General features: G+C 36.6%; 1 protein-coding gene across 1 annotated transcript; it reads right to left on the bottom strand.

Annotated features, from left to right (window-relative positions):
• Positions 1-16,210: 16,210 nt before the first annotated feature.
• en1b (engrailed homeobox 1b) lies at positions 16,211-20,392 on the bottom strand. Its single transcript, XM_051104637.1, has 2 exons — positions 19,612-20,392; positions 16,211-17,009 (listed from the first exon to the last, which is right to left on the bottom strand). Exons 1-2 carry the CDS (start codon positions 20,114-20,116, stop codon positions 16,690-16,692), a joined length of 825 nt encoding a protein of 274 aa, XP_050960594.1. The 5' UTR covers positions 20,117-20,392; the 3' UTR covers positions 16,211-16,689.
• Between the last annotated feature and the right edge of the window lie 2,433 nt (positions 20,393-22,825).

Genomic DNA, 22,825 nt, shown 5'->3' with positions numbered 1-22,825 from the left:
GAGAGACCATCACAACAACATCAATAATGAGTGCCCACCTAAGACTAGATACTGGGCAGATGAGGCAGCAGACACTAAAGGAGAGACATTTATCTAGGCCTGCAGAGGGCAGAGAGTGTTGGAAAGGAGGCCTGGAGAGATTTCACGCTCCTGGCTGTCCAGATGATTTGTGCCGACCCAGAGCTGAAAGCACAGCTACTTGCTGAGAAACGCTCCCAATGGGTTAAACTGATGCAGATGTATCTTAATGCCACACAGACACACACTCATTGTGCGGCAAACTGATATTCACACACTCTCTCACAGACTTCGGACATGTCCCAGACATCACATGCGAAGCACCACACAACAGACGTATCGTTTTATTTCAGTCAGATTCAACAAACTTCCTCCTAAAGTGATCAAATGTTTTATTTATTACTTTTTAATTAGACTATTTTCATCATACCTCTTCACTGATTGTTTTAGAAAAAAAATCAATACTGATTTGGCATCCTTTACAAATCCTTCGCAATCCAATCAAGTGATCTATTTACTTAGTCAGGGCTTAAACATGAAAACAGCACTCAGTTGCTTTGCATCAAAAGAATGTGTGTACACATCAAATAAATAATTACGCTCCTTGTTTTTTGGGTGCTCAATAACCTCATTTAAGATCCAAAAAAAAATATTTATTTAACATTTTCATCAATAGAAGACCTAGTTCAATATGGACAGCCAATTTTCAGTTTAATAATACATTATTGATAATTAGTCTGTATCTTAAAGGGATAGTTCACCCAAGAATGAACATGCTATCTTGTTCCAGACCTAATTTTGAAAAAAAAAACAAAACAAAACTGTAGGCTATCCAGTGTTGTTTAAAAAATTACTTTAAACATAAAGGTTCCAAATATGTGTTTTTGCAGTGATGCTGATTCCGAAAAAGAACCTAGATTTAACATTTTTTAAAATTACTTTAAACATAAAGGTTCTAAATATGTTTTGCAAAGATGCTGATTCCGAAAAGAACCTTCATTTATTTATTTATTCTTAAAGGAATAGTTCACCCAAAAATGAAAATTGGCTGAAAATGTATTCACTCTCAGGCCATCAAAGATGTAGATGAGTTTGTTCGTCATTAGAACAGGTTTAGAGAAATTTACATCTTTACATCACTTGCTCACCAGTGGATCCTCTGCAGTGAATGGGTGCCGTCAGAATGAGAGTCCAAACAGCTGATAAAAACATCACAATAATCTACAAGTAATCCACACCACTCCATTCCATCAATTAATGTCTTATGAAATGAGACGTTTTCATTTTAGGAAATTATTCCTATAAAAGAACCATATTTTTCTTTGTGCAAAGAACATTTCAATATAAGGAACCTTTTTGCAAAGAAAAAAGGGTTCATTTGATGTTAAAGGTTCTTCATGGAACCATAGATGCCAATAAAGTACGGTGCAATTAGTATGGATAAAAGCATTCTATAAAATATCTTCTTATGTTCCACAGATGAATGAAAGTCATTTGGAATGACATGAGGTTGAGTAAACGATGACAGAATTTTCATTTTTAGGTAAACTATTCCTTTAACAGATGATGGGCATTGAATTTGAAGCAATATGCATATATCATTACACACTTTGCTAGTAAAACAATCTTTGCTGGAAGTTTTCAAAACAATATAGAATAACCATGAAAGTAATTTTGACAAGAGCGATGAGAGCTCTCTGATGATGCCATTTTTCTTCAGTGCTGTCATCAACTTCTGACAATACTGTAAGTGCTGACATTACCCCTAAATTTGTTTTCTCTGTTTGGGAATATTATGTAGTTTGAAGCACATGAGTGAGCGGCTACTCGTCGGTTCACGTTGACTGGGTAGAGTTAGTTTTTGTGAAATTACGTGGTGTGCATCCACATCTGGCAGGGAGTTTCTGCACACCCCCCCGAGTCTGTATAAGTGTCTCTGAACATCTGTGTTTCCAGACCCCACATTGTTTTTTGCTTCACGTTGCTTTTTTTCTAGCATCTCCCATGTTGCCTCTCTTATTCCTCTGGGTTTACCTTCGCAAATATTCTCAAGCAGGTTTGCAGCTTTCCAGCATCTCTCAGGACGATCCCTGGAGTATGGCAGATTCTGTTTAATCTATTTACGTGTGTTTGTTTTTTTGTATTGTAATATGTGCTGAAGCGTTCAGGCATTTCGCATGTTAGCACAGTACGCTACAATGTAAATGACAAAATAACTGTTACGTGAAAAATACACTAGACAGGCATTTCATCATTATTTTCCTGCCTCTGATCTGAGACTAAGTGTGCACAATACATATATATATTTATACATATATATCTCCAGCGATGTGTAACTGTCTTGTTAGTGTGTTCACTAATTAAGATTCTTCAGTAGGAGATGGTCTGTGTTTACTTGAACTCTGCACCATTGTGATCGACTGCTGGAGTTAATGACTTGAGGGTAATGGCTAATGAGTGGAGGATCGACCTGTTGCCTAATGTTTACACTAATGGAAAACCAGTTGGTCAGCCAACCCCATTAAAGCATTTAGAGCTTATAAATAAGAGCAGCCTAATATGATCAGCTCATTACCTGAGGAATATAGGGAATACACTGTTAAATGATCTTTTTAGAAATACTGAGTTTGTGAAGGAAGAAAGAGTGTATGTTAAAAACATATAAACACTGACGTTTTGGCTTATCAGTGTGAAGTAAAAAAAAAATGCTGTTTTCATCTCTTACGGTCACATTAATACAATAAAAACAGTAATATTGTGATATATTATTAAATCAATATTATGAAAAAATATTAATATTATTTAAAAACTGGTTTGTAGTGAAGTATAATTTATTCCTGTGATGCAAGGACGAATTCATCATCATTACTCCAGTCTTCAGTGTCACATGATGCTTCAGAAATCATTTTAATATGCTGATTTGGTGGTTAAGAAATGTTTATTGTTATTATTATTATTATTATCAGTGTTAAACTGCTGTGCTGCTTTTTTGTTTTTCTGTGGAAAATGTAATACTTTTTCTAGATTCTTTGATGAATAGAAAGTTAAAAAGAACAGAATTTATTTCATTCAGAAAAACATTACCCACATTTATCTACACTTTTGGATAGTAGTGTAAATTTATGAGCAATGCTTGCAATTACTTTTAAACAACTTTACCTTTAACCAATTTCTTGACCTCTCACAAAGTTCTCACCTATTGACTGAAGCTTAGGTTAAAGGGATATTTCACCCCCAAAATAAAAATTACCCCATGATTTACTCACCCTCAAGCCATCCTAGGTGTATATCCTAGGTTCTAAGTCACATATTTATAACTTTACAAACCGTAATCTTTAGTTTACGCTAACTGTCATACGTGTGTTCATGGAAGAGTGGCCTTCCAGTGGATCACTTAGGATATAACGTAAGCTCTGGTGAAAATATGGTAGTCTTGCTAGAAAGTTTTGTTAACAAAGAAAACCCCAACACATTCTAACTCCCAACTGGTCACGTAATAACACTTTGTCAGAACCACTTTTTGACACACAGGGTACCACTTTAGCGTCATAATTTGACATGCAGCGTCCTCCATTGTTTTAAATAAGAAACCTTTGGCGTCAATATGCTGATGCGAAAGGCATTGGGAATTTTATGGTCATGATTAAATTACATATTCAGCATTTGCCATTATTGCATATATGTTGGGGTGTGTTTTTTTTCAATGTAAACAGTCAAAACCATTCTTTTTATATTACACACATTTATGAGCACGTAACCCAACCCCTGCCCCTAAACCTAACCATTTGTCAATATAAAACACAGCATATAAGAGGCAGATATTTAGATTCACAATTTATTTAAAAAGTATTAATATCCCAAGTCTTCTGAGTCAAAACGATTTATTTCTGAGAGGAATAGACACGATCGGTGTCTCCATCCGCCGTACAGCTCATCCTGTGTGCAGTCTGTGCACAAATTTAAAAACTGCCACCGGAAGAAGCTTTCCATCAGCTCTGGTTGTGAAATGCCATTGGCTTTTGTGTGTCGCGTGACCGATTACATCATGCTAAACAAGTTCGGTATCTTTTTGAATGTGATATGTGTGGGAGCGAGATCATTTTCAGGGATTAAAACCTTATGAATTACTCTATTCTTTGCATAAAGATATCGGAGGACTTGGAATGCAAAGCGACTTGTTTGTGATACTTTTATACTGCTTTTTTACGGTCAGTCACTGTACTTTTATTTGCCTATTGCGCGTTTTATATTGTTCAGAAGTGGGTAGGTTTAGGGCAGGGGTGGGGTTAGGTGCCCCAAATTATCTATGAAAGTATACATTTGTTTAAAATTATTTTTGCAAATGTATGCAAACCATTTAATGAAACACATAATGCAAACAATCAGATGCAATGGAAGACACTGCATGTCCAAGAGTGATGCTAAAGGCATACCCTGAGCATCAAAAAGTGACACCAAGGGGTCCTGACCAAGCGTCAATATGTGATAAGTTGGGAGTGAGAACATGTTGGAAAACCGATCTCCTCTTGGCTTATATTGGCTTATGTTCCTTTACACATTCTCACTTCTAATTTGTGATCGTGTTTTATTTCTCTCTCTTCTCTGTGCTTCCACGTTTATCACGTGTTCGCTCACATCCTACGTGATCCGCTGGAATGAAACTTCTCTCGTTAATGCATGGACAATGATAGAGATTATGATTTATAGTTCTAAATATGGACATTTTTCTTACACAAACACATCGATTCACTTTAGAAGACGTTTATTAACCCCCCGGAGCCACGTGGAGAATATTTTATTATAGATGGATGCACTTCATTTTACTTCAAAATTTTAATATCCACTGCCATTATAAAGCTTGGAAGAGCCAGGATATTTTTAAAAATAACTGTATTCGTCTAAAAGAAGAAAGTCATATACACCTAGAATGGCTTGAGGGTAAATCATGACGTAATTTTAAAACATAGCTGTCCACAAGGGTATTTTATATTACCTATGAATGCATCTCTAAAAGTTGGACAACCCGAATATGTCCAAAAATGCAGAATACCTAACAAACTTAATTTTATGAAATGTTTTGGTGGAAATTTTGCTTAGAAGTAAATCCCACTTGGTTTAATATTTTCTTATCTACTACAATAACTGTCCTAAATATACATCTACATGGAGTACTGAATCATTTTTATACTCATATAAAATTTATAGAAACAAGACAGAAATGTAGAGGAAGAGAAGAAAGGTAAAAAGGGTTCAAGGTATGAATTCAGGTCAAATTTGAAGTTGCATCCATCCCATGGCTTCGACCCCAGTGACCTTTAAAACAGATGTAGAATGGAGATCTAATGTGAAAGCTACAAGTAGATCTCATTGCAATGGATAGATAGATACTGTTCTTTGAGTGACAGCAGCCGAATGTGTGGTTTGATATAGTGATGGCTGACAAGTGCTCTTGTGTTCATGAGGCTTCAACGATAAGACAGCGAGGGAGATCTGTGTGTGTGTGAGTGAGTGAGCATGCATAACAAGAGTGATGGAAACACAAATAGATGAGCATGCAAGCATATGTGGGTTTTTGTGTGTGCCTGAACATGAACGTGAAGAGAAAGTGAGAGAGATGCCTGTTAACATGCTGCACCGCGGACACACACTGCTTTTTAAACACAGATTGATGGAGTAATGTCACGCTGCTTGGAGGTCCGTTCTGTAGCGAGCGAGTGGGGGAACTGACATCCGGGCCTCCTCCATAAGCATTTCCACGCTCATGTCCTTCAACGCTGTATAAAACATCAAATGTAAAATGTATTTCTTTATTTATTTTTGTAAACAAAAATTGTACCTAACAGGAATTTAGTTCTGATCAAACAGTGTTTACATGCATAAAAGTGACTTTGGAAGGAATGTGCGAAGTGTGTGACACAGTTCGTCCGTTGATTCAAGGCAGATTTGGGCAGCAGCTGTGTGTGTCAGGATCTCTTTTTTCATAGACATCTGCGACTGCTCGATGGAAACGTGTTTTTAACCAGTCGCCTCGGCTTCTTAAACACGCCGCAGGAGATTTTGCTCGACTCACCACAAATGCGTCAGTAAACTTCAGATAAAAATTAACAAACGCAACAGACAGGACAAAACATGAATATTTGAATAAACCTTAAAATTTTAAATGGCTTTATGACTAAAAATTGTTCGTAAATGTTACCAAATAAAACACTGGTTTCTTTTGAAAGACAAAATCACAAGTAGGTCTACAGGTGTCTCAGACGCCGGCACCTGTTGTCATGGGACAGATCAGCCTGCAATTCCGATAAAACCCTGACGCATTCCAGCGTATTACCGTCTTTACGCTAGCCCAGCCATCCCACCCTGATCCCAACGCAAACTTCCTGAACATCCATAAAATGATTTACTCACATGGAACAGTTGTTGCTGTAGCCTAATGTGCGTATGTGTGTGTCTGTTCGGGCCAGACACACAGTGAGCTTACACACACAAGACAAAGAGAGAGGAATGGGATAGCGCCCTTCGGACCACACATCTCGCAGGGTGTGTGTAAAAGGACTTCTTCATGCTCAGTGCTGTGCCACAGAAATTACTCAGTGTCTTGAGCTGGTTCTGTCATCTGAAAGAAAGAACGAGTGAGTGAGTCAGTGAGTGAATGAGTCAAGTGTGGTGTATTGGTTAAAGATTAAGGCTCGTAACTGGAAATTCATAACTCATTTAAAATTCGTCTCAAGTTTACTCCAGAAAAATAAGCATATCTACTAAAAGACTGCTATTTTAGTAGATATTTATATATGTACTTGATAAATGTATACACTATCAGTTGCAATCAGTTTTTTTTTCAATGTTTTTTAAAGAAAAACATCTCTTATGGTCACCTTACGTGTTTATATTATCACAAATACAGTAAAAAGAGTAATATTGTGAAATATTATTATAATTAATATATTATTTTTCCAGTAATTTTATGAAATATTATTAAATCCAAATATTATCAGTAACTATTAATATTATTAATTATAATTAACACAATTTTCTATTTTAATCTATTAAAATTATAATTTATTCATGTGATGCAAAGCTGAATTTTCAGCATCTTTACTCCAGTCTTCAGTGTCACATGATCCTTTAGAAATCATTCTAATATGCTGATTTTGTGTAAAAAAAAAAAAAAAAAAAAAAAAAAAAAAAAAAAAACATTTTATGGTGAAAACAATATTTTTATGGAAAACAGGATTTGCTTTTCAGAAGCTTCAGTATTTATTTGAACATCATAAGTCTTTACTGTCCGTTTTGATGAATTTAATTAGTTCTTGTCTAGTAATAATATTAATTCCTATCCCAAAATAAATAAACAAATAAATAAAAAATACTGACCCCAATGAGGTAATCGTAACAATTTGAACCATTTGTGAAGTGGTTCCTTTATTTATTACACATTTATTACACATTACCCAATTTACTGTTGTATAATGCTTATTTTTTCTTTCTTTTTAATATAATTGTATTAGTTTATTTTTTTGTACTTAATATTTGTACTTTTTTTTTTTTTTTTTTTTTTTTTTTTTTTTGTCTTTTTTGCTAGTTTTATTCAGTGGATGGTAAACAAATGCCTCTACAATTAGTTTATATCTGTGACTTATTCCAGACAACTGAACTGAATTGATCCTAAAGGGATACTTTCAGAAAGGAGAACAATCACATGTCTACATAATATCATGTTCTTGCCAAGAAATTAAGTCTCTCTCTCTTAATAAAGTGGAATCGCCTAAACGGCCGTTCTGAACAGCAATTGCATTCTGATGTGTTTGTCAAACAGTTATTACCATCCAACATTTCATTCAACATTAATCTTCTGGTCACTTCAAATGAAATCATCTTTAGCCTGAGGATGGTTTCCACTTCTCTTCTGTCGGCTTTGCACTTCAGCTGTGGCGTTGATGCCGCCCCTTGACCCATACTGACTCTCAAGTTTATATTCCTGTGGGTGAAAGCCGACGCTGCAGACCACCCCTCCTGTACGGTACTCCATCAGACCCTGGTACATATTAATGTTATTTTCGGGTCATTTAACTTCGCTGTGCAGGAGGGCTGGGGCTGACGCTAAACCGTAAATCATGGAGCTGTGGAGCGGGCTGGTGCCATAACAGATTATCATATGGATTTTAGGTGAGGTTAAAGTAGTCCCTGAACAGGACCTTATTGGGTAATGATACAGGCACATGCAGATGCGTTGACAGGCATGTAACACCACTGACACCTCACATATAGTAACAAACCCATCTCTTTATATCCGTTTTCAAAATGTAATAAACGTGCAGTAATGAATAAAATACAGACATCGACACAAAGACACTTTAAAGTCACAAGCAACTTTTTATATGTCTTTTTGTTGCCAATTCAGAAGATGGAAAGATGCCTGCATGTCAACTATAAAATTGCATAATCTGAATAGGAATTAGATTCTCATTAAAAGTAAGTTGTGTACAAGAGAGATTTAGACTTGGTAGAAATTGGATGGTTTTTGAAATCGTAGGCAATCTAAGATTTATTGTTTTATGGTTTATTGTTCATGCAAAGTTACTGAATAGGCTCTGTATGAAAACTGCAGTATTAGCCTAAATACAGGCAAATTTTGTCACTGATCTTTAAATAACATAGGCCTATTGTATGAAGAGAGTGGAAACATTTTGTGGTTTTGCTCTTATTGCTTAGATAAACTGATATGTGCAAATCGCATTGCAAAAAAATAAAAGATAAATAAATAAACTGGCATTATTCAAAACAAAAATATAATTTATGATGACTGAACCAACCCTATTACATTAGGTTACACTGACAAAAGTCAATTTATGGGTTGAACCATAAGCATAGGCAGGTAAGTTTTGACAATATACTGTTTTATTGTGTGTTTTATATTGTATATTGAACATGAATATATATAAAGCAGCAGTGTTGTATTTGTGGTTAGGATTTATAAAATCTGCCTTGTGAACACAATGAGGCCTATTTTGCCAGTTAACTGGTACTAAAGCAGCTTTAAAAACTGTCAATGTTAAATTTGTAATTTAATTTAAAAAAAAATAAATAAATCAACCTATGCACACAATAAAAAACATCAAAGAGGTGGCTAGCTGTTAAACTGTAAATGATTAAAACATGTTTGTGTCTGACACCTATTTTGAGTCTTCAATTAAAGTCATTTTTGACTTCAAATAATAGTTTGAAAGATCGTTAAACTATGAATCATCTGTGTTTAAACACAACACATGCCCCGAAATAAGGATCTAATTATAGACTTCATCAACTTTCAGTAATGCCAGTGAAATAATGGCTCTTTTTGGAGGGACAAAATTACGTTCTTTGGAAAACTCTATTTTTATATTAAGATGTTTTTTATATTGAGAGGAAGTTTGGGTTGGGGACCAGCTTAAACTAGTTTTAAAATCGGGAGAACTTAATTAAACGTTTTTTCGACGCAATCTATAACAACAGTCAATAGGCTGTCCTTTAAGAATGCTACTGCTTTTCACTTTAAAATCATCTTTGGATAAGAAATAGCTCCCCTAATTGTAGAATCGTCCATTCATATGCTTATTGTTCTGATATTCCTTTTTTTTTTCTTCTTCTTCTTTTTACTGGATGCTCTGTGGTAGTTCTTGTTTCTCAGATCATGTCCTCTCAAAGGTGGGACAATCGTTCATATTCTCTCGCGGGGAATGACATCACGGCCCGCTAAGAGCGGCTGTGACAGCCGTGTGCTAATTGAATATGACGAACTGTTCTCCGGCTCACCTCTCGCCACCTCGGGACTGCACAGCCAGCGATGAGAGACGGAGAAGGAGATTTCGCGATTTACCCGCCTTTTGAAGTGCAAGGCCGACGGTGAAAACATAGCCGCTAATGCTAGCGCGCATCGTGGAAGGCCCTGTCTGTCTGTCTGCGTCTGGTGGAGACGGTAAAGTAATACCACATGTGAGAGGAACGCCGAGTGAAGAGCCTCTTGACCACCCATCGCATATGATGATACCAGGTGTCCCGCGCTTTGTTCTCTTTGTGCGTGTACCTTCATTATATAAAAAAGCGCCCTGACAGGGATGGGCTCTGAAAAATCTGCACAGCAGATGCCAATGTGAACGGGGTGAACACCCACCGTTGTCCCACGATAGGACCCCTTCTGTTTGTAATTAGAATTCTTGTCAACTCTTCTTCCTTTCATATATGGGTCAATGACGTGACACTCGTTTTTGTCCAAATCTATTAGGTTTTTCAAATAAATACATTAAAATGCAGTTCACAGAAAAAATAAGTGAATCAATCTACTTAAACATTTTTTGTGGGGGGAAATGTCTAGGTGCACTCTTAAAAAATAAAGGTTCCGAAATGGTTATTTTGCAGTGATGCCATAGAAGAACCGTTTTTGGTTCCCCAAAGAACCTTTCAGTGAACCGTTCTTGAAAGAACCGTTTTGTAAAACATTTTAAAAATCTAAAGAACCTTTTCTGCATTTGAAAGTTTCCATGGATGTTCAAAGTTCTTCATGGAACCATCGATGCCAATAGAACCTTTATTTGTAACTGTCCGGGGCTCATTAAAATACTGAAAGAAAATCGTTGATGTTTGCTATAATATTTTACTGTTATTTCGTGGGACAAAATGTTTTCAATAGGCCTATTATTAATTTTATTATTATTATTTATTTTATTTTTTAACATACAGGAAGCCATTTTGTTGTCATGTGGCAGAACCACAGACTATCGTGATTGTGTCAAGGTCATTTCATTTAAAAAAAAAATAAAAAAAATAAAATAAAACTTTTTGAGCTTTTTATGAAAATGAAGTAGCCCTGTTTCCTTATTTCAGTCATCCATAATTGTAATTGTACCACATTAGAGGTGCGACAAAACGAAAAAGTGTTTTGACTGCATCATACCACTGCAGGGCCTTTTAGAAATTACTACGCACTTGGGATGGGGTTGTTAAATAGGCTGTCGTGGATCACTGAAAACCCAGAGTAGTTCATAAGCACAAGGTAAATCCTAAAATGTTGCTTATCTCGTAAAGACAGCTAATTCTCGTTTTGAGATTAACTTCGCATAACCGGACTACATGAAAACTTTATTTCATCAACATTACGCATCCTAACAATCCTGGTCAGCTATATGTATAAAATGTATGTATATGTGTGTGTGTGTGTGTGTATATATATATATATATATATATATATATATATATATAATTATTATATAAAATTAAAATTATTATTTTGTCTTTATTTATTATTTATTTATTTATTTATTTATTGCTTAATTTTCTTACACTGAGTGGTTTAATTGCCCCAGTAAAAGTGAATAGAATTATAGACATTTTTGCAATATTTACATTATTTCTCTTACTCTCCTATGTGTGAAACAAAAATTTCAGTAATACCTTAAACAGTAATAGAATTGTTTTTAGATGGCTAAAGTCAGAAACAGATACAAAACTGTGCACAACTTTTTCAGCTGATATATGCATATGTCACCATGCTCTTCTTTTGCAAAGCCTGGTGCAAGCAGTGTGTTTGTGTCTGGATCTGTGCAGCTGACCGGTTGGGGGTGGGTGGAGGGGAATGAAGGTACTTGGTTGTATCCACCATGTAATGTTCATTTATCTGCTCCCACATTTGTGGCTGCTCTCCCAGTGGTCCTAATGCCTACACTGGCGCATTGGGAGGTTAACATTCAATGCCATCCTTTGTTGAATCGCCCCACCAGTGTTGCCTCTGTATACATTTGTCACACATTTCAACAGCAAAAACTGAAGTGATGTGGACCTTGAAGGAAGGAGGGAACCGGTTTAGAATAGGACAGTGCATTTGTGTGAAAGGGTATTTTCTGAAAATGAGAGAACAGACGTTTGACCTCAGAGCCTTTTATGCTTAAGGGGGAAATACGTTTTGTGATACTTGCTTTTTTATGCATTATATGTCTAGATTTGCCAGAGCATGTGCGAATTAAGTTAATCTCTAATAGTGTTTTATTTTAGAGGTTTGTGACAGAAAGACATCCTCTTTCCAATGCAAGTCCCACTGATTTGATCCTTTTACAGAAAACCAAACTGATTACCACACATACTGCTCAGTAATTCCATGGCGGATTACATTTGGGTTAAGCAGTGCCGGTTTGTGATCGAAGCGATGATGCCTGTGCGTGCATGCGTGCGCGCTTGCGCACAACAGAAACACATGTCAGCTATGTGTGTACAAGCACACCGCCGTTTGTAAGCATCGAGGGCTGGTAGTGTTGTGACGCGAATAGCCCCTGAACCGCTGGCCCCCACCCACGGCGTGTTCTAATAGGATTACCAATCACTTAGCTCCTATATTTGCATCCTTTAGTCCTATTCAGGGTCACTGGCCTCTTCCGCTGTCCTTTGATCAATGATGCACGCTCGCTTCTGGTCAACGAGGGCACAAACCGAGACAACCAAGCGAGGCTGTGAAATTTGTGCCGGCGATGCAGCAAGCTTTTCCTGTCCTCAACCCCAGTGCCATGGCCTTCGCCTTTTCTATTGCTTTCTCTTGCCGTCTCGCAACACATTCTCTCCCTCTTCCATTTTCAGTGGAAATTGGCTGACGTTCTCTTACCTTTATCTAAAGTTCTAAGTGTCTAGTGTTGCAGCTACCCTACTAAATAATCTCCATAGTTTTTTATTGCTTTCATTTGCATATATATTAAATACATGTTGTATGGTAGCTGTAGGGCAGAGTGTACTGAGCACGCGCCGATCTCAGCTGCCTTTTGTTTTAGCAAAGCACCTGCTGAACGAAGCAAGGCGGTTTTATGCCGTTTTTGAAAGCGTGATATATATTTTTACAAGGTAATGTCAAGTAATTATGGTCCTCACGGTAGATTCGTTATATGGTGTAGATTGAACATATTTATTTGGCCCACATCAGCATACGGATATATAGGAGACAGCCTAAAACTACAAGCGAACAAGGAAAAAAAATGCATTTTTAAGCTATAAACACTAGAACTTGAAAATCCCTAAACGTAAGTAAACGACCAATAAAGTCAACCTGATAACAATGATAAATAACTTAGTTTGGACTTCTAGCCTATAGCCCTTAAAACTATATTAGGCTGATACGTTTAAGCACTTTAATGTTTGATTTTGAGACTCAAGAATTTGACAAACGCATAGATACAAGTTAGTTTGTTGAACGACTTAATTATATTTCATCATCTGAATGATGTGTAAACTATTTCGCAAACGATTCCGTATAGGATTTGTTAAAAACACTAGATTAGTAAACATTTTGAACACAAATAGCTTACATAAGTAAAAATTAAAGAATCTATATTGTACTTATTGTCAGTCTATGTAAGCGGTCCTTGCGAAGTTTTTATTTTTATTTGGATTGTCAATAAATAATTTCCAAATTTCATATTGAGTATCTCGCATCATTTGATTTGCAATGGCACTGTAAGTTAAAAGACATGGGCTTTATTTTCTGTTTTGTACCATTTAAAATGAATAATAATAATAATATAAGCCCTTTCACATAGCATTTCATTAAATGTACAGCAAAACACAAGGGAATGGCTCGTACTAAAGCAAATTAATTTCGAGTAATGAATGCTGCAATAATTGTAATGAAATAACCCCATCGTTCAAACCTGTTTAAATAAGTAATGTCAATTGGTTTATGGCATTTAATATTTAATGTACAGGTGTTTTTGAAATGGCTCTCTGTGCTATATGTGAGTGTGTTAATTAAATCCACCTATAATACGCAGCAGTTCTATTAGCAGCAGAATAATTAAAAATAAAAGCCGCCTGCGGGCTCCTGTGGTGGAAAAACCCTCGTATTCCACGGGGGATGGCAAAATATTTATTAATTCAACGAATTTTTAATTTAGAGTTTTGCAGGAATTATTCTATATTATAAGAGTGAAAGAAACCAAATTGAAGTTAGTCATTGCATTCCCTGTTTAGATTCTATCATATGTTTAGAAATTTGTAGAACTCAAAACATAATATATAATAAAATAATGTAAAGCTTAAAACTCTAAAACTAAATTCTCATATTCTGCAATATAGCCTAATTCATAGTGAAAAGCATTTGCCGTATTAACATATATATGACCAAAAAAAAAAATGTAGCTTCCATTCTTGTATCTTGGATCACGACCTACATGAGCACGGCTTCATATTTAAGAACTAGGAGGTTAAATTATTTTAAACATACAGTTGTGCAATAACAATTGTCGAGCAATTTTGTGCAGAAAATCGGCAGTTCAACGCAAATAGATTTGTGGCAGTACTTCTGCAACATGCAGTGATGACTAATCGTCCAAATATGTAAGCAGCACCAGCACAACACCAGTCTCATATGCTTAGAAATAACAATCTCTTAACATGAGCTGACCAAAATTGTTTTTACTTTTTTTTTTTTTTTTAACTGCTGACAGCTGACAACACTGGATATTCCAAAACCGTTTATTCTGACCAATATGTGATGATAAACCTCTGATATCTACTCGTTCTATTCGTAGACATGTCGAAGTCAAAACATCACGTTTTAAAAAGGCGAGGCCTGCTAGACTATAGCAAAGAGTCAAAGATTTTGTTGTTGCCATAAATAATAAAAATAAAATAATAATAATAATAATAATAATGTTGTTGTTGTTAAGTCTTTTTTATAATGCACTTTTACTATGGTACTATGGTAATTAACCATAACAAAATTAAACGGGGCTATTGCTTGTCTTGTCCCAACAATACCTGCACATTGATGTTTAAGAGCGCATTTTACATTTGTAATCATTGCATTATACTTTAAGACTTTTAATTTTTTTATTGTTTTTAGTCATGACTGACTTGTGCAAAAATAGGCATTAAACGTAATGCATCTGCAGTCTTTTGTTATTTGCACTGTTAATCCCCTCAGTTAAAATGATTGTATGAAATTGTAAACGAATTGTTTTCATGATCTGCACGTTTAATAATCATTACGTTTCACTTAAAAACAAAAACATGGTTATTATTCGCCATTATATAATAATGTTAACAGCTCACAGACCGGCAGCATTTGTTTAGCTAAAATTTCGCAACAGATTCTTTTTTGCCCACAAAACTTTTTAATACTTTGAACGCAATGTGCAATGCTGCTTTGTGTTAACATAATCCGTAAGCTGTTCAGAGAGAATGTCTTGTTTTGAAACATCCACGATTTTGTTTTGACTGCTTAACTTGACCTTTTAACCTCGATGGGAGAGTTTCCTGAATCTGTTCTTTGATCCCTAGACAGACTCCTGCACACTGCCTCGCAAAGACAGCCAAACGCCGAACGCTTTTCTGCACTGCTGTTGTCAACGCACGAATTCAGATGTGCGACGGCAACATGAGAGAACTATTTTTATGGTTGGTAAACAACATTCAAACAGTTCATTAAAATAATTTGTAGTCAAACACATGAGATAAGGTGGGGGCAAATTCTAATAGCCTAATAGAAGCAAATCCTGCAAATACCGATTTTAACGCATGGAATCGTGAGCCTTTGCATCAATGTGTCTAAAAATGCCGTTCCATAGGATGGAAGATTAATCAGATATTGCCTCGTCATATAGGTAATAAAGTCTGGCTGATTCGCAGAGCACAATTACTTTGATATATGTACAACCTCTGACAAGCGCAGAAATGTAAGTAAATAACTGGCATCATAGAGAATAAATGCTGTCCAATCATAAAATAAAAAAAAAAAAAAAAGTTTCATGATATATTTTCATTTAGACGAAAAAATATATATTAGCGTAAGTTGAAATGTCCTTATATGATCCATTGAACATTTGTTTTCAGTGTTTTATACTTTACTGTGTATTAAAATGACATACAGCTTAGGCCTAAACCTTAAAACAGACTGACTTTTCAACCATTCTCTCAATATTATAATTTATCCCGCCATAGAAACATTGAAATACATTATATATGTTAAAATATCTTATTATTGCAGTGTAACCACAACCCACTGCCTCTGTTAGAAAATTACAGTATCTTAGAAAAGCATCGTTTTGTGATATATTTATTTATAAAAAAAAAAAAAAAATCTCAGGGGTTTGGGAGAACGACAAGTCATCGTAGCGTTTAAATAGCTACAGATCGTGTAGTTATGTTGAAATTTTGTAGACTAGAAAAAAAAAAACAGTGGCACATTCTACCTTTTTTATTTCAGACAACATAATCTGAACATATTAAAATCTTTGGCTTGAAGCGTTGGTTCAGTCACGCATTTGAAGAACTGTGAGATAAGGGATTTAAGAGACAGGGCTATCACAAAAACTCTAACAAGCCTGACACTTAGGCCTACTGGAACGGTGAGCAACCACATTGGGAAAGGAGAAGAAACGTTAAAAATATTCAGCAAGTAAGGAGCAATATAGACATCCCCTTACCTGGAATTAAATATACACATCTTACAGTTTTGGCTATATATAAATTTTCATAGTGTTCGTATTTAGATGCATGTCCATATACTGTATGATAAACAGAAATTTGCTTAAATATCGCATCTTCGTTTCGCAGAATTCGAAGACATTTCCTTTTCATTTGATTCATAAAAAATATGAAAAATCACTTTTGTCGGGGTCAGCGTCCATGGCCTTTTTAAGGAGAGAAGCCGGGCCATTTTTATTCGCTATCGTCTTTATCTTCTTGAACTGTTGTTGTGGAATGGTTGTAGAGTCCTTGCGCCATGAGTTGAAGTGCGAGGCCGTTCTTATAGCCAGATGCCTTTTTGATTTTGGCCCTCTTATTCTGGAACCAGATTTTTATTTGCGACTCATTGAGGTTGAGTTCCTGGGCCAGCGACTGTCTCCGCTGCTCCGTAATGTACCGATTCGCCTGAAACTCGGCTTTAAGTCTCTGCAGCTGTTCAGCCGTGAAAGCGGTTCTCGGTCGCTTGTCTTCCTTCTCGCTTTTCTTCTTTTTCAATTTTCGTGTCCTTGGGCCTAGTGTAGAAACAACAATAAAACGAAGACATAAATATCACAAAGCAGCATGAACACTACATACCCACAGCTGATAGAGAATGCCTTGGCAGGTGAGTGAAACGATTGATGCGGTGTTAACATAGGGGCCTACCTGACACTTCCGTATTGGACAAGCTATTGTAGCTGCACTCTCTTTAGAAACGTAGATAACGAATTCATACTGCAGTTCATTATACAGCGCTGTCTCTTTCATTGCGGAATAAACAATAGGTGTTTGCAGTGGAACATCATAATGAGTGTTTGTAGTCTATGTAAACCGAATGACCTCAGCTGACATGTACATGTTGCAATTACCAAGGCCAAGAACAAAACGCTGCTAAAATAATAGTTCGTTCTAAACCGTAAATAGCAGTGACCTTTAAAATGCATTGTTAAATGAACAAGATATTTAATCATAAGCAATTCATATGCAGACCTGCAATGTAAGCTTGCATGTAGGCCTCAGTCCTCGATTGTCTCTTGCGCTTACACCCGGCTACCATTGCGGAAAAGCCGAACGCGTCTTTGTGTGAGTCTGCATATTCTTACTAAAGCGCTGTTATGCATTTCCTGAAATTTTAGGTTGGATTAAATGCACAGAATGAAAAAAAAGAACCACGTGGACCAACATTATCTCCAATAATGGCTTCTGTGCTTTGCATTTTCTAGAGCTAGAATTTATATTATTAGAGGCATATTAGACAAAATGACAAATTGTCGACATAGTAGTAGCCTATATTTCGCCCTGTTTTCCACAACAATGGCATATCGAGTTCTTAAGTTCGAAATCGCCATGTTATTGTCAATCACACAGAAAGAGAAAATCAATAGGTTAATCAGTTTTGTTGTTTCGTGGCTTCTCTCTTTATAAAACAGACAAGCGATTGGGTAATAAAATGTGATATTTTGATATAAATTTCAAAATAATAAAACGTTTTGAAATGCAATTCACTTTGCCAAATCTACTTGAACTAAAAACTAATACTCTATAACGTATTTACCTCTGCAAACGAGCAATTCATTGTTAAAGATAACTACGTTTACTGAAAAGAAGCCGAAATTATATATTTTTTTACATATCGAGTATAATATTACATATGTAGGCCTTCGTTTTGCTCCGTTGCAATAACTGATCTGTTATTGTTCTGCAAATAGTGTTTCATTTATTTATTTTTTACCTTTAATATGTCCATGAATAATGCAGCTCCTATATGCAAACCCATTCATGCAAATAGGTGCAATTTAAAAGGAAAAAAAAAAAAAAGCTAAAGACCTGCTAACAGCATAATATGCAAAGCAAATATCACCACGCATATGTGGTATTACACGCACGTCAAGAAAACAATTTTCTGCATTACCAATCAACAACTGAACAGAACCATAAGTCTTTCCTTTAGGAAACTGCACTCGGATGATCGAAATTCTGCTTGCCGTCTGTGAAAGTCCAGTGTCTGATAGCTCAATCAGTAAGTCAATCAGTGAAGTCAATCAAAGCATCTTTTCCAACAGCCCAGTTGACTTTGTGTCAGGTATGCACTGTAAAATGTTTTGTCAGTTAACCTAAAAATGTACCTCGTGTAGTAACAGCTTAACGCACTGGCTACGAACAAGTTGAACACATTTTTTAAATCATTGAAATCAAAATGATTACATTGGGTTTAAGGGTCTGAGCAGATAGAAATAGCCCCGGAAGGTAGGAAATGTATGTGATTAACGTGAGGAGATTCATAGCATTCGACAAAATCTAACCTTTCGGCTGACCCTTAAAAAATATCAGTTAAAGCACTTATCTATCGAATATCCTACAATCATAATTTCTCTACAAATACAGCCAGCAGCATTGGGTCATTTTGGATTTAACGAAGAACTCCACAAAACGAGGTAGATTATATCGCGGCACTTTGCTTTTTCTTCTCTTTCCGTCATTAAGCTATCTTTATTGACATTATGACCACAAATACATTACCAGTCAACAAGTGAATAGTAATTTTTATTCATATAACACATACAGCCCATGTGGTCGAAGATAAATGAGGTAATAACACCAATAATAATATTCTGAGAACTGTGAATAGAAAGAATAATTATGAACAACTAATATTATCTAAATATTAATCTATAGCTAAATATTATCTATATTTTTACACTACCACAGTAACATTGCTTAGTATTCCCTTTTTTGCCATTCATGGAAGTTGGTGTTAAAGTAGCTACATTCATTATTTTGTATAAAATAAGCCTAGAAATTCAGAGGGCAACCAGAATTAGAATTTTGACGGCGTAATGAACGTGCTTTGCCTTTTTGTTTTTCTCCAGAAAGGCTTAAGTGAACAAAATATGTTTCTACTTTGGTTTGCGGCCTAAATGACAACTCGCTCATGACCCAAAACAACCCAGGATTGCTGAATATAAATGATAGCTTCAGACGCTGCGTAAAACGAGTGAAATGACTCAAATTCGATGTGCCCAGTTATTTAAAAGTGAGTCCGAACCCACGATGCGCCCTCAAAAAAGTTTTACGCGCGCAGCGTCAATCGCTGTTTGTGAATCGTACAGTGCAATTAAGAAACTAGCGCCTTACCAGATGAAGGTCTGTCCGAGTACCTGGTGCAGTACACCCACGCAGGCCATAGTAAAGGCTGCGATTCTTTCGCTGGCGGAGTTCCCCCGTTTGTGTTCACCACCATTATCGACGTCGTATTCTCCCCGTACCTTGCCGTGGTAGTTCCATTTCCTTCGACAAGCTTTGCAGAGGTCTGCTTTGAGGATGGCGAAGAAGACGAGGACGAAGAAGTGCTGTCACTACTGCAGTTTGAATCCTGGCAAAGGCTGCTATTATGCGACGGCCTTATCACCATGGGGTTAACATTCTCCCTACCCGAGGTTTGCGCTCGGTCCCTACTCCCAAGATCTTTCTTGCAGCCGAAATCTGGTCTTAGGATATTGTCGATGAAAAAGTTCGTGGTTCTGTGGGCTTGCTGCGCAGCCTGGTGAGGTAAAATCGGAGGAGATGGTATGTTGGGTGAAAGCGAGACGCTTTCAGACTCTGTCGAATCACGACTATTCTGATCCTTTTGCTCCTCCATGACAGCTGGATCGTGGTCTGCGCACCAAAATTCCACTTGTTGCAAAGAGCAGTATCCGGACAACAACAAACAAGAATACAGTCTGTAGTGTTAAAAGAAAGGTATACGAAATACCTTAAGAGAAGCGACTGTCATAGCATCGGAATGCTTTCCGCGATCAAGGCGTTTCAAGTGTCAAAACACACCCGTTATTCATGTCAGACAATACATCGCGCGATGCTCCGCAGTCCCTGACTCGCTGCCCCGTGTGACAGCTCGCGCTTAACAAACTCTTTCTAAAATCACGGTGCCCCTCACATACTTTTTTCCTTAACCGGAAGCACGTGAGCGAGACACACGTGCAATGGACCAATGGGGTACCAACATCCCTGGTGTCACAAGCAGAGAATGTCCAATAGAATTTTACGATCTCATGCAAATCAAGAATGGCTGGATTTCCAAGACCAAATAAGCTGGCGAACATTAAATCCACTCTAATGAGGACTGGATGTTTCTGGATCGGCATTGGCTTTTGACAGAAAAAAAGATCTGATATTGCAGGCAGATAATTCATTATTTCGGTTGCTCGTTGTATTTTTCTTTTGCCAAAACTAGACACTAATATCATTGCGAATAGCTCTTTTCTGAGACCGTTAGTAGTGCAGTTATAGGCGATAGGCGACGGAGCTAGGGATGAGCTTTCATCACAACTACAAAATTTGAGCAAGATTATTATTATTCTGTGGGACAAGGTTAGAAAGCAATGAAATTAAAGCTAAAAAACTGCATCTACCACAATAGGTTAAATTAATAATAATGTTTGCAATTATTTTAGTTAATGCAGTATACATTCAATATTTTCAGAGAATATTGTATAATAACTTGTAAGGTACATAATTTACCTAACAATTGCAATAATAAAACAGACTTGACCGTATTGTAATTATTCTCAGTATTCGATACGTTTCGAAACCACTGCAAAAAATGGTAATTGTAAAAGTATGTAACTGTTACCTTAGGATTATTTCTACCTGATCTAATCCTTAATTTAACACAGTTTTGCTGGTCAGATTAATTTAGCCATATTAAATAATATTTTGAATAAGCGCGTGCTAATTTAGAGTTTAGTCATGTTCAGGTTACATTTTTGCAGTGTATATAACAACGGACAGTTTCTTGCTTTAACAATCCGTCTGCATGAAATGACACTTGGTCCTTAAAAACTGATTTACACATGGATGACCACGTCAGCACAAAAACACAAAATGTGGCAGCAAACGTATAAATCACAGCATCTTGGTAAAAAGCAGGACCTGTTAATAATAAGCAAATGGCTTAAAAATGTGAGCAAAGCTTAAAACTCTGTCCAATTACGCGAAATAATGGACCTAGATGCAGTACGCCAAAAATGAAGAAGGAACGCACACAAAACATTTAGAATAATAATTAGCGCAAACATGGAATTTTAGTACATGCAGCATTTATTCATATAAAACAGGTTGGGTTGAAATCTTTATTCGAAAAGCTCGAGTGGGTACTTAATAAATTTCTAATTAGGACACTATCAATATGCTATTTGAGCCAAGTAGCCATTGTGAGGCACGCTCCTTTTCAGGCGGTAAATTAGCACTCCAGCTCTTATCTCGGCTGCATGCGACGTCTTGAGAGGGGCTGCAAAAGATAATTTATAGGTTTTAATTAGCGCCCATTCCGCCTGATCAGCTTGGCGTTCATCACTAGCGAGTGAATAAAAGCCGGTCAAAAGCACTGTCACTACCCGCTGGCAGGGCGCTTTATCAAGGTAAGCAGGGCCGTATTACACGAGGTGTAGAGGCGACGTAATTTCCCCAGTGCTGATAAAGCCCGTTGAATAATGCCGGAGTCATCTGAGACACCATTTACTGAAATGACTTTATTGACGACTTAACGTCGGTAATTCATTTTACCCTTCACGTATCGGACCTGGATTGGGTACAGTAATGGGATGATGAATGTGGCAACGGGCCGCACCTCGTATTATTGAATGTAATACACACGCCCTTCTCTAAATGTCTCGAAAATCATGTGAAAATCGAAGATGTAACTATTTTAATTTCATTATGGACAGCTTGAAATATTGTCCGGTCTCGAATAGCTCTGTTGCAATGATAGCTCACGGGATATTTAATTACTCTACATAAAGTAGGCGCTCACAGCCAGGACCTGACAACACAATGGGATATTCGTGGATAAACAATCATGTTTAATATATAAAAACAGGGAACCCGTGTGACACCAAAACGCATCTGAAATCGCAAAATATTCTGCTTAGCAATTTACATTACTGCTCGGGCTCACCAATCGTCAGTGAATTGTAACCCATTTTCATCCCAGGTGTGCTTTAGTTGTGCTTTTCAGAATTGTTTCAGCCAATTAGCAAATAGCATAATTGCCTTCATTAAAGTATGAAAAATCCACCGCTGCCTACAAGAATAACTACGCCTTGTCGTGCAAAATAAATCAATGTGAAACGCTGCCAGTTGCATTTAACTATTTCAATTAACTCGTACAGAAACCGCTAATGTGGATGTTTTACTTAATGAGACATGTATACGAAACAGACAGCTGTGAGGGGAACATTTCGGGAATTTCACCTTTTTTTCAGCCAGCAGACTGTGGTCGTTTAACCAGCAACTTTTACACCTGTCGTCAAATCTAAGGGCTAACAACAGTTAGGCTCCAGATAACAGG

Source organism: Labeo rohita, unplaced genomic scaffold, assembly GCF_022985175.1.
Source record: "Labeo rohita strain BAU-BD-2019 unplaced genomic scaffold, IGBB_LRoh.1.0 scaffold_76, whole genome shotgun sequence".
NCBI classification, from domain to species: domain Eukaryota; kingdom Metazoa; phylum Chordata; class Actinopteri; order Cypriniformes; family Cyprinidae; genus Labeo; species Labeo rohita.
This window is presented reverse-complemented; position numbering and strand designations above follow the sequence as displayed.